Below are 13,697 nucleotides of genomic sequence, written 5' to 3' on the forward strand. Positions count from 1 at the left end.
CTGAGATTCTGTACCAGAACCCTGATGGGAAACAGAGCTATGGCTACCACAGACACATTCCTAGGACACATATGACCTAGCTATAGCTCACATATAACCACACATCATCCATTTCACCAATCAGGCATATATTAATTTAAGGGAAATGCTGACATTTTTTATTACAGATAAAGGAACAACGTCTCAGCTATTTTTGGTTATTTGACTGTCAATACATTTTATCAAACAGTAATTATCATATATTCTCTTTCTATCAAACATAACAATAAACATAAGCCATAAAGAATTAAGGAGATGTTCACATGTATCTATTTCAATTACCCTTCAATAACTACAAAGCAAAATTGTTTTCTATTCAGAACTTGGCCTGCACATTCAAAACATAGGTAATTTTAGGTAAGAATTCCCCCGCCCCATAAGAACTTTGCAAAGAAAAAAGTTTCAGTAAGAATTGATTTTAGAATAAAGAAATACAGATAGACACAAACAAATGTATCGACAGATTTCAATTATAATCTAATAGAATAGCAGTTATAAAAACTGCTTACCTGACTGTACAGTCAAATCCATTTTTTGTGGTTGACCATCTTCATCTAATGGAAGAACACATTTTTGAACAAACCTCTTTCTTGCGGTTTGATTATGAATCTTTTGAGGGGAGATATCAAAATTTCTTTCTTCTCCCATCCTTTTATTTTTCAAGAGTTCTATCAGTGTAAGTGACTGGTTTTTTTTTTCATCATGCAATAATGATTTTGCTTCATCACATTCATTGAGGCAATTCAGCCTTTCTTCCTCTGATGCAGACACCGATATATCTTCAGTCTTTAGGCCATTGCGGTATGCTTCAAGAGGTATAACATTTTGAGACAAAAAGTCATCATCTGATGAAAGTTTCTGAGCAACAAATGGTCTGGGAATAACACGACGACTGTTCAATGCCTTAAGGATTTTTTCATATTTTTCTTCATTTTGCATCATTTCATTTAGAACACAGATTGGAGATTTATGCGCATCCCATTTGGTTTTACCAAGCCTTTTTAGGTGTCCTCGCACATGATTAGATAATCCAATTTTAGTGTCAAACCAACCTCCACAGAGCTGGCATGTGTGTTCTGTAGAACTTTCAGATTTCTCAATTGCTACAAAGAAAAATGAGTGATTTATCCATTTGCCAGATATTAGGATGCAGCTTACTTAAAACATACATATTAAAACATTCGAACAAGAGAACAAACAAATAACTGGTCAGGATATTATGAAATAAGTTAATATTCACGTTAACACATTTTTTTATATGCTGAAAATCTGCTGAAGAAAAAGCTTACCTTTTCTAACTCGTTTCACTGGGGTTCCCGTCACAGTTCTTTTGAAATGCTGCATTTTGTCACTTGTAGCTATCTGCTCAGGTGAGACAACATGGCGTGCCTCATAACTTAATCCAGCTCTGTGAAGATGCCCACGGACATGATTAGACAATCCAACACCAGTTTCAAAAGTTGCTGGACAGTATGGACAGTTTTTTTTCTCAAGTGATAAATCAGTCCAGTGAAAAACTGAATTATGCTTTGGCAATGTTGTACCTATGTTTTCCAAATGATGATGATCTTGGAAATCATGCAGATAATTGTTACCTTCGCCATCTTCATAATATTCAAAATAAAATCCATCATTTTGTTCATATCTAAGAGACGATTTACCACCACCTTCTTCTTCCATTTTACCTTTAAATAAAGGGAACAGGTTTACATGGTCCTGATTAATATCACTGTAAGAGCCATCCTCCATAGACCGTGTAGTGTAATCACACAGTTCAACATTATCCCATGAACTTTCATCGTCCGTTTCATAGCTGTCTTTTTTCCCAGCAAGTTTCTGCAAAACAACAACAGTCATTTTATGTAGAATGCCTGGAAAATTGTCCAAATCATCTCCTGCTACAGATCCTCCCCTTTTGGGTCTTTTAATCAATTTTTTTACAGTTACATGCTTACTTTTTATAGACTCTGGGTCTTTTTTCATCACAGTTAAGAGAATCCACAATAAACCTTACTATGAGAATTATTTGAAGACAATAAAGGCAACAACCTGACAGATCTTGTGTCGCATCCCCTTTTAAGTGTAAAAGAAATGACTGCTAGATTTCACAATCCTATATATGCTTATGTGTGCATGTATGTATGTATATATACACAAACACATACATGGATAATTTTTAGATTTCCTGCATGATATAAATCTTTAGGATTTAGATCAGTGCTACTTCTATTCAAAATAAACCTGTCTGCAGAGCTTTGACTATACACACTTACAGCTGACTGTGCAACACTTTTCCGAGCCTTCTGTATCCTGGAGGGTCTCTTGTGGAGTTTTGCAAAGTGACTCGTCTGGAATGCAGAGCCAAATGGTCGTTTCAGATCTTGTTTTAAAACAGAAGTCTTTGGAAAGGCAGAGGCTTGCTTGATTAAATGTTTAGTCCTGCTACCAAAATTTAAAGCTTCTTCTATACTGAGCCTTTTTCTTTTATCTAGTCTAAGGCGACTGCCAAAGGGATCTATGCAAGCTGACGGATGCAAATATTCCACATGTTTTTTTAGAATGCTTCGGGCTGATGTAGTAAAAGGACACATTTTACACATATAGTCAACTGTCTTTTTTGAGGATTCCATATAGGGATCTTTCACTAATGTCTTTTTGTGTGTTTTTCTCTGGGTAATGTCTGTAGTAATCATTGCACATTTCACTACTGCCCCATGAGCAAGCCCTCGATGGCATTCAAGTTCATTCTCTGTCACAGCCATAAAGTTACATTCTTCACAGCAGTAGTATCTTTTATCTTTTTCATGGGTTTTAGCATGCTGCACAAAGGTTTTGGGACAATTGGTACCAAACACACATTGTGGACACTGTAACCGTGCACTCCTACCCTCATCCTGAAGTTCTTTTAATTCACGGATTTCCTCCATCAATTTCTGTCTTCTTTCCTGATGAATTATCATATGTTTAAGAAGGGAATTGCGATCCCTAAAGGTCCGGCCACATTCCCTACATGCATAAGGCCTCGAAACATTTAAATGACGAAAGTGCCTATTGCCATCCAAGTGATACATCATGTGCCTGTGCAGATGCTTTTTTTCCCTAAAATTCACATTGCACTTTGTACAGGGATAAAAAGATGGCTCATCAGAAATGAAATTAGATGGTGATTCCAAGTCATCTTGTTCACATTTGTTCAATAAAGTATTAGAAAGAAAAGTGCTACTGTGAACAGGGGAAATATCATCTGCACACTTATTACTTGGATTATAAATCAGTTGCTGGATGGCATCCACAACTTCGAATTCCTCATCTGTAGATTCAGGCTTTATTCTTGTTAATGAATATTTTTGTGATTCTATTACTTGTACATTCTCACTCTGCTCCAAAAATTCAAGATCTACTGATTCAGAATTGTCAGGAATATAATTAGATTCATTAAAACAGTCCTCAGTGTAGCGAGTTATTTTGCTAACATCCATCTTTCTTTTTCTCCTTTTCTGTATGCCAACTTTAGGTTGAACTGGTGACTCTTTTACGGTTTCTTCATTTGTCATAAGGAATTCTATGTACTCTTTCTGTGGGTCCCAGCTTACATCACTTTCTGATCTGAAGTCACCTGCAGCTGAGGAAATCCCTGTTAGTGATTTGCTACCATCCTCTTTTCCTAATGAATTTCTGCTATCCTCACACACATCTACTTGGCTTACTAAAGTGCTATCTGATTTTATGCTTTTTCCTATTGATGGCTCTACGTCACAAGCAACTGAAGCAGAGGGAGGTAGATTTTTCATGGAATGTGATAGGTTCTTAGCATGTGCTGCTTCAGGTAACAAGAACAAAACCGGACTTGAATTTTGGGTTGATGGTTTTGTGGGAAGTTGAAAATCAGGTACCACTGTGACAGATGAAGGAGAATCTGTTTGATGGCCCACAGCTTGTGCATTAGTTAATGAAATGCTGCCTTGTTTCATAATGGAAATCTTAGTTAAACTGGAGTGTGGAACTGGTCCATTAACAGAAGTTTCTGTAGGCAGAATAAAATTTTCACTAGAAACAGCAGGAGCCCCAGTATGTATAAATATAGGTGCTTGGCCCCCACTTAAGGCGTTTTCAGATTTGTCTGTTGATAGATCTTCAGGCAAAGTCAATGTATTATTCTGAAATGATGTTTCACTCTCTTCTAATTTGGGAATGCCACTCTTCTCAGAGATGAAATTACTGTCATCTAGCAGTCCTTTAGCACCAATGATATCAGTGTTGATTTCTGCCTCATCCATACTGCTGACATTCTCCGTCCATTAAGCACTTTTCCTCTAAAGTAAAAATAAAAAAATCCATATTAGAATGCATATTAGCATAACAATAGTTTTAAGATTAAACTTGATTGTTTAAAAATATTCTTGTGTCACAAGAATATCACACGTACAAAAACATACCATTAATGAAGAGATTAATAATTTCAGAAGTGTACCTAGTTCTAAAATTCAAATTCAACATAGAATTATAGAGCAGAAATGCACAAATAATTCAAAAGAGACACACTGAGATGTACACAAAGCTTCATGTACTATATATGCACTTTGTCTGGAAGTATTTCTTCAGATGGATTTCACTCTATTACAAACATTCCACAAATTAAAATCAAGGAAGATTTTATGTTTATCAAAACACCATATTATAATATGCATAGTAGCAAAGCATCATTCATTTTATATACTGAATGCACCACACATTTTCATCAAAAATATTTTTAACAAGCTGTGAAAAAAGATAAAAATAAAAATTACAAATAAAGATGAAGTTTGACAAACACTTCTATATAAGATGATCATTTCTAGTCAACAGTCTACCTTATATTCATCCCAGTACTCATGTGTGTAATCACATTTGTAATCCCCATTATATGTCAATATGAGATTAGATATTTTTTAAAAAACTGTAAAATCAGCTAAAGTGCCGACCACTTCTAAAAGTTCCCCCACAAGCAACGGTATATGAAAAATATCTTGTTAAAATTTCTGCATGTAATAAAAAGAGCTGAGATTTTAAATGCTAAGCTGTTGAATCTTAAATTATAATTGCCACTGCATATGCAGTAAGTTAAGAAATCTTGTCCAATTTAATACTTGTAGGCCCAATGAACACTTTGGAAAAACCAGGAGATAAGAAACTTAAAAGGAATATAAAGGATTTGCACAGTATCTCCTATCAAGGCTACATTATGGATTTATACTGCCATTCAGAGCTACTTTACACATGTAAAAAAAAGTTAATTACTAATACAGAGTGAAAAACCTGCAACCTTCCAGATATTGCTACATTGTTAATGTACCAAGGACAAATGTTCATAAGGTTTTTGAGAAAAAAAATACTATTATTCAACAGTGTCTAGAGGATTATCCATTTCAATTTATATTTGGAAAACAGAGAGTTGTTGATTTACAATCATTCATTGAAAAACTGTTCAAAGTTATGACAGTCCTAAACAAAATGATTTATTGCTGGTTCTCACCCTTACAACCACTGCAATGTCCCAGTGGGCAACTGACCTAAGTTTGGATACTTGGTAATCAGGGTGTATTTACCAGTTGCAACATTCTAGGATCACGTGATTGCCACTTATAAGGTCCTTAGATTGTGGTGTCAAACCCGATCCCTTCGCAGGCCACATCAGGAGTTTGTTTCCCCTTGTGGGGGCGTGGCCTGGTCATCGTAGCCAATTGAGGTGTGTGGCAAGTCCCAGAGTGATAGGGGCCTGTACCTCACCATCTCCAGGCCAACCCCGCAGGCCAACTCTGTGGCCTATTGCAGGCCAGCCTGCTTGTTTAATATGTCTGTCTTAGAGGGACTTTGTTTCAACAATTAACATGAAAACTGCATAGTCTGGCAGAAAAAGGATGAGTTACTAGATTCTTATGTTATACAGGTAGTCTTCAGTTAGCAATCACTCATTTAGTGTCTTTCTGAAGTCCCTACAGTGCTGAAAGAGACTTACAGTTGACTCTTGAGGATGTGGCTGTTGCAGCGCCTCTGCATCCAATTCAATCACAATTCATGCATTTGACAACTGTTGCTGTTACAATGCAGTCACATGATCGCCTTTTGCAACTTTCTCTGTGGCTTCTGACAAGCAAAGACAATGGGGAAGCTGGCAAGAAGTTGCAAATCAGTCATGTGACATCATACTTAATGACCACATGATTCGCTTAATAATTACAACTGGAATTGCCATCGCAAGTCAATCAATTTTGCCTGTACCCATTCATGCCCTCCTCCTCATGCAGATATCTTAACACCAATAATTTCCCCTTCCTGTATAGTAGGCTCAATCCTGCCTGAAGAAACTTGCTGTTTCAGCTTATCTGATAATAGTCTGCAATTTAATTTGAAAATATTTTAGATGATTTTTTAAAAAAAATATAGGGGAGGTTGTAAATAGATTTTAAATCCAGTATGTTAACAGTACATAAGCAATAGCTATGCCAGAACTATGCTTTAAATCTACTAAAAAGGTTGAATTTACCAATTTCCATATAAAATAAAGTAATACATATGCAAGGATAAAATATCCATTAGATGAATGGATATGGCTCCATTAGATAAAATTGCTTAATACTTTCACTTTTAAAATTTCCTGCAATTTCATAAGTCTACAAAAGAATAAACGTCATTTCCTAAAAAATTATGTAGTGTGTAATCAGTATAAAAATGACAATGCAGCATCCCAACTAGTAAATCATATGCGTAGAAATTCAAAAATTAGAACAAGCTCAAGCAGCAGAAAAAAATTCAAGTAAAATAAAAAATGAAATCTAAAGCATCACATTTCTATTCTTCACAATTCAAGTAGAGAAATTATTTTAATTTCTAGAATATTTGTGCTGTAAAAATATTTGTATTTTCTCCAGCTCATGAAATTCACAGACCTAGACAAATATATGCTCAGTCAATTTGAGAAACTATATTAGCTTTTCTCAACAGGAAGCAACGTTGTTAACTAAGTGGTAAATTCAGTGTTAATGAGTGGCTTCACTGTTGTCACCTCTGAGGTAAAACCTTTCATGTTCCATGTTCCACCCATCTGTTCTGGTGTTAGGGGTTCAAAAAAAGAACAGACGCTTCCCATTTAAAACAATTTTATTGGTGCCCCCTGAACAGCAGGGTGACAAACTAAGATTATATTAGCTTCAAAAATACAATTATTATTTTCAGAATTAGTTCAAGAAAACTTTCTTAACTCTGCATGAAGATACCAAGCTGCACTACTAATTCTGATACAATTGCTTTGAGTGCAAAATTGAAAAACACAATATTTTTTGGATAATTATTCAATTATATTCTGTAAATGTTATGTAAAATTTTGTTTACACACAAGGCTTATTCATTTGGCATTTAACTGGATAAAGTGTTCTGAATATCAAACAATTGGATAAAATAGTCAGAAAAAACATCAAGTTAAGAAAATAGCTATGCATCACTTTTTCAAGGATCAGTTAATTAATGTATCAAATTCGCTGTCTATATATCAAACTATTTTAAGTTGTAGTCTTCTTATATAAATTATTTTTAATTTATACAGAGAATGTATTACATCACTCATTTCAAATTGTTGATTTCAACAATTTAATCCCTCTTAAGGACATTTCCAACACTTCTGGTTGTGCTTGGAAATACCTTGGAAAATTGGGGTTCAGATTCTGACAATTAAAAATTCTAATTTTTTTTATTCCATAGTAAATTTAGATTAAAGTTTCTAAGATTAACCATAGAAGAGATTACAATGTATTTGTGTACTTTTCAGTTCAATGCTAACAGGAACACAAACCAATGAACTCAGTAGACTCGTTTATGTATAAAACCCGCATGTTTTCAACATTTAACATTCAGTTTAAATTACAATTTAAAATCTGAATACAAAAAGTGCTATATTTAAGAAATTTAACAAATGCCATAAGATTTTATTATATAGTGAAAGCATTTAAATTAGTTCCATCCTAATTTGAATTATTGCCAATTTAGAAAATTAATCTGATGCTTTGATTCAAATGTGATCAGTTAATGTGGGGGACCGGATCTGGCCCGCAGGGTGCTTAGATCTGGCCTGCGGGACCACCCTGTAAACAGCAAAGGACTGACCCGCACTATTTCTTCCAGTGAAAAAAGACCTCAGGAAGGCTGCGTGTGGCCCTCCCAAGCTCTGTTTTCACTGGCAGAGGATTGGAGAAGCCGGTTGCAGCTGAAAACGAAGCTCGGGAGCTCTCAGGCCTCCACAGGTGCATTCGACACGAGTGATGTCGAGCTGGCCATGCCCTGGTGCTCCAAGGTCAAACACAACCCTGATTCAGTCCTCAATGAAATGGAGTTTGATACCCTTGGGTTAAAGGGTAGATTAAATAAATATAAAAACCTTTGAGTTGAATCTTCAAATTTAATATTTGAATAATCATTTTATACAGGTGTAGCATTAAGGAAATCAAGTTTTGCAGATATGATATAAAATAATCTAACTACCTCCTTGAAGTTTTATAAACTGTAAAACTCAAATCCTTCTATGCCTACACTGAAAGTACTTTTCCTTCCTGTATTTAAAAAATTAAATTAGCAAAACTCTGATGACAAATGATAAAGAACTACACATGACAAATAAGTACATTAAAGCAAATTATTTACTTCCCTTTCATTAATGCATTTTGAAATGCATTTCTCTTTATATACATCTAAAATGATACAAATATTTAAAATTCATTTTAGTATAGTCTCTTTTTTAGTCACTGAATTATAAATTATACATTCAAATCCAGCTATGACATCATATATGCATACTGATATAATACTTCCTTCACATTCTAAATATGCAATACCACCGACATATAGCTGGCTTATTAAGATTATTTTTTGAAATTAGTTTTGTATCTATTTAGAAATAAGTCACATTGTTTTCAATACAAGCTTGCTTCCAGGTAAGGGGCCAAGAGTTCTTAAAACATTTTGCCATCATATCACCTTTTTGTGCAATTTTAATGTACAGCCCTAACCTAAAAATACAAATACCAAAGTGAACATTAATGAACAATGAAAATAATACCATAAAACTTTGGGAAATGTGTACTTATTGCAACAAGATAATTAAAGGGTTATTCATGCCTCCTCTGGACTCTGTACCTACTCTATATCTCTACGTTTGGGAAACTCTATTATAGATAAAGTTGCACTGAGTCAAGCTCAACTCCTGGTAACTGTATTGATAAATCAATTTTGTTTTCTTGGCAACAATATAGGATAGCAATGGGTTGCCACTGCCTTTTTCTGAACTTTTTTCAGTTTAGCTTACACGTCTGGTAGTCCCTGGTGATCTCCCATTCATATATTAATGTCTGGCTCTCTTTAAGTTCTAAGTCCAGACAAGGCCAGTCAGTGCTATATCTTTACATTAAGCCCTTGATATGTAACAGACAAATATTTCATTCAAACTTTTTAAATTGAGAGTTTGCCCATTCAGATTTTTCTGCAAATAATCTTATTTTGAAGAACCACATACTGAAACAAATAACATAAAATCAGATTTAACAGACATTTGGGATAAGGGACATCCTCTTTACCCAAATGATATATTAAATGTTCATTTACTGATAGCTATTGAACTGCAGCCCAAATTAGTTCAAATAGACAGCTCTATAAAGAATCGTCTTGAGATATTCTTTCTTTTTCCCTTCAAAACTGAAAATAAAACTTTTTAGGTGTTTCTTTTAAAAATATTTTATTTTTATAGAAAATCTTAATGAGTTCTGCCGTTAGAGCTGCCTGTAGTCATATCATGTAAGCTTTAAGAAATGAAGCACAAAGGTCAGATCCATCTTCAGGATGACAGATTATCACTTAAATGCCCCAGGCTAGTCTTATTGTCTAGGAACTCACAAACATCACTATTTTTGCAAACTATCAGCACTTGCTATAACACCCTTACTACACTACATCTTGAAGTTACTACAAAAGAAATGAGGTGATAATTGCATATTAACATAATTATTCGGTAATCCCCTCTGAGCAAACTTCCTAGGTCATTCTATAATTCAGGTTAGATTCAACCTTCCTGTCATATCATGCTGCCCACTTTCTTTTGATGAAGCTTTTTTTAAAATAAAATGCACATCATTTTTCTTCTATGTACATTATTAATTGTATTTATTACAAGTAGGTTAATATTCACTGAATACTTCCTGCGTAGTGACAACCTTTTCTAAGGTATTATTATTACACAAGCTGTAACGGTGTCCTCATTCAAATGCTAGCTCATTTAACCATATAACCAAATTAAATGCTATGCTGATGCCCATTAATACAGGTAAAGTTAAAAGATTTGTCAGATTCAATTAGAAATTATCATAAATTGGATTTTAAGAGCGATGAACAGAGGGAAAATAAATACTAGCATTGTTTGGTATGAAATAACTGATTACCAATGAAAGTACATATATACATATTCACATAGTCATGCAAGATACCTACTTCTTGTATTTCCAAGCAAAACAAGAACCCTAAATAGATCATTGCTTTCTCCCCGTTTTCTTACACAATACTTTTTTGGGGGGTGGGGGGTCATTTCATGTTAACACACTCAAGAACAAGATTTAGTTCTAAAGAAAGAAAAAATAGGAAAATGGTACATCTTTTGAAAACATGATGATCAAGGTTGATGGCTTTTGATATCATTCACCCAATTTCCTTCTCTTTATCTGAAATCATTCACACGAGTTCCCCAGCAATTCAATCAAAAGAAATAGATATTCTCTGATTCTCGTAACTGCAAAAATCCTCTAGACAAAATAGTAAGGCTGACTGCTGAATTCTCCAGGCTCACATATCTCACTGTTCTTTCACAAGCCTCTCTCCCTTATTTCCATTATATTTGGGAGAGCTTTATAAAACTTTGTTCATGGAGAAGAATGTTTATGTAAGGAAGCAGACAGAATGAAATAAGGTTACCAGCAGTTTCATTGTATTTAAAAAATAAACAGCTGTTCCATCTATTAATGTGTAGAAGCCTGCATACTTCAACTGAAGATAAAAGGAATTTAAGGAATAACAGATCCATCATCAAATCATTGTGATCCTTGCAACCATTTTTAATTTCTGATTAAAGAACAAGAACACAGAAGTGCAGAAAATTCAATATACATTCACTGTCATTGCAATACCATTTCTCTATTACAATAATAAATCTGAATCTTTTGGATGAAGAGGGTTGTCTTCTTCCCTGAATTCTCATCTTTCCCTCCTATAAATCACTAGGTACTTTCTTATTATCAATTTCTACTTTTTCTAAATTGTATGAATAACAATAAACATATAATTGTGTGCCTGTCCTCTCCCTGTCTTTTTCAATTTAAGCGATATCCCCAATTCCAGCCTTGGGTCACAATTCAGCCGTTAATAATTGTATGTCTTATTTAGGAACTGTGATGGCGCAGTGAGTAGAATGCAGTATTGCAAACTAACTCTGCCCACTGACACAAGTTTGATCCTGACCGTTCAAAGTTGACTCAGTCTTCTTTCCTTCTGAGGTTGGTAAAATGAAGACCCAGATTGTTGGGGGCACTATGCTGACTGTAAACCGGTTACTGAGGGGCATAAAGCACTGTGAAGCAGTATATAAGTCTAAGCGCTGTTGCTATTATTTAGGCAGTGTCTTCAAAAGTATGATGGATGGAAAGGAATGGAAATCTGTTAAATTGCACCAAGCAAAGGAGTACTGCTTGATTTTTCGTGATCGGTAAAATAGGCTAAGTGCTGTCACCTTTAAAAAGATAAAGCCTCTTGAACTGAGCTTTTGGTGCCTTCACTATGGACACAACATTGTAGTTTTCTGATGAACAATATAGAAGTACAGTGGAACCTAGGGTTGTGAACGCTCCTGTTTGCAACCAAATCGGGTGGCAAACAAAAAATCCACCCAATTTTTGAATCAGGTCACGATTCAAAAACCAGGTGAACAAAATTGGTGCGAAAAGATTCCCTTTCCGTGCCGATTTCCCTTTTGGCGCCATTTTTTTTACTGTGCACATGCGTAGTCGGTTGTGCTTCCGGACACGACCAAATCAGGCCATGACCGGAATCCGGAAATGGATTACGGCTGCGACCTGAGGCTCCACTGTAATGTGCCACTTCTTTTACTTTTCTCCAAATGTTTCTCACAATCCAAATCTGATATTCTAAAATGTACTAGTCTCCTATACAAGTACTGTCCTGACACTAACTAAACTAAATTAGACGTTGCCATATCTGCATCCGAATAAATAACCAGAACCTTTAATCTATTTAAAGTGGGTTATTCTCTTTGAACATTAATAACACACATTATGTTCTATTAACAAACTTTACTTATCTGAAAAGGGTAAAACAATTACCTGAAATAAATTGATACCATGGACTTCTCAATTTAGAATAGTGAAATGTTACTGTTTTGTGTACTAAGAATTTGCATAGCTTGTACCTTTGTCACATGACTATCTTTATAATGAGTATCTTTTCAGTGGTAAATAACTAGCAGTTTCCTCTAGCTGCGATTCAACACTCATTAAAGCTGCTAACAAGTTTTTGCTTATTACATACGCAATTTTTGTTTCACTTGCGATTGCTGAGAGATCCGTTTAGTATAAATTTCAATAATTTAAGACCATGCCCATAGATGTTGCTCTAACAACCATTATTTATGTTAATCAGAAAAACACCTAGAACATAAACTACATTTTTATACTGGTAGTTATGTTAATACAGAAGAGTTATACACCATTCATACAATGTATCCTAAAATTGACTTACTCCTCTTTAATTGGATTTGATGAAATCCTATGCTGAAAGACGAAAAACAGATAAAATTTGTTACATAAATCACAATCGTGAGTTTTTTCAATGGCGATCCTTCTTTATATAATCCAATATTTTGTTCAAATATCTTGATCAATATTTTGTCTAGTAAAATAGGTAGGTAGTTAGGTATGTTATTTTTGAGACAGCATTGACTCTCAGAGACTGCCCAGACAAGTCCCTGCAGTTTTGTTGGCAAGGTTTTTCAGAAATGATTTGTCCTTGTTTTCTTCCTAAGGCTAAGAGAAAGAAATTGTCATCCAGCTGGCTTTGAATCTAAGGTACAACTAGAACTCAGGATTTCCTGTTCCTAAACTGAGGCTTTAATCACTACATCAAACTGGCTCTAAGCTTAATGTTTTTGGATATAGATCTATTTCTGCTTCAATCATAATCATAACACTGAAGCACTTAGCCAACCTATTTGAACATTTTCCCTTCCAGCATAAAATATTTCAAAAGCATCTCCATGTTTATACACAATTGCTAATTTTGCATTTAATGATTCAAAAATGTATGAAGCCCACCTCACAATGTTACTATTAAAAAGTGTTGCTACCATGTATGAAAACTCTATCTTATGGAGATAAATAATACATTTTCAAATCATCATCTAATATTGTAACTATCATATAATACCTGAAGTTTATCCTCCATTTGAGACAAACATGAAGGATTTCAAAATAAAAGGAATTTTCTCCCATTAAAACATTAAATACAGTCCTACCATTTCCAAGTCTTGATGTTTCTTTCTAAAAGTCTATCACATGCACAATAATTTATCTTAAAAAACA

At 34.6% G+C, this 13,697-nt stretch overlaps 1 protein-coding gene across 7 annotated transcripts in view; it reads right to left on the reverse strand.

Moving 5' to 3' along the window:
* ZNF644 (zinc finger protein 644) overlaps window positions 1-13,697 on the reverse strand; it is a 67,939-nt gene that overhangs the window by 17,671 nt on the left and 36,571 nt on the right. For 6 of the 7 annotated variants that reach the window (XM_087960591.1, XM_087960593.1, XM_026674107.2 and 3 more), the window contains 3 exons: window positions 2,313-4,352; window positions 1,329-1,875; window positions 549-1,142 (listed from right to left, as the gene is read on the reverse strand). In XM_087960591.1, the coding sequence (XP_087816717.1) occupies window positions 549-1,142; window positions 1,329-1,875; window positions 2,313-4,316 (3,145 nt within the window). In that variant the 5' untranslated portion in view covers window positions 4,317-4,352. Of the gene's footprint in view, window positions 1-548; window positions 1,143-1,328; window positions 1,876-2,312; window positions 4,353-13,697 lie in introns of those variants that run through there. The other variant, XM_087960594.1, reaches the window with a different exon arrangement.

This window comes from Notechis scutatus, chromosome 3 (assembly GCF_049901735.1).
Source record: "Notechis scutatus isolate UNSWTSFEM ecotype Mainland chromosome 3, rNotScu1.2, whole genome shotgun sequence".
Lineage (NCBI taxonomy): Eukaryota > Metazoa > Chordata > Lepidosauria > Squamata > Elapidae > Notechis > Notechis scutatus.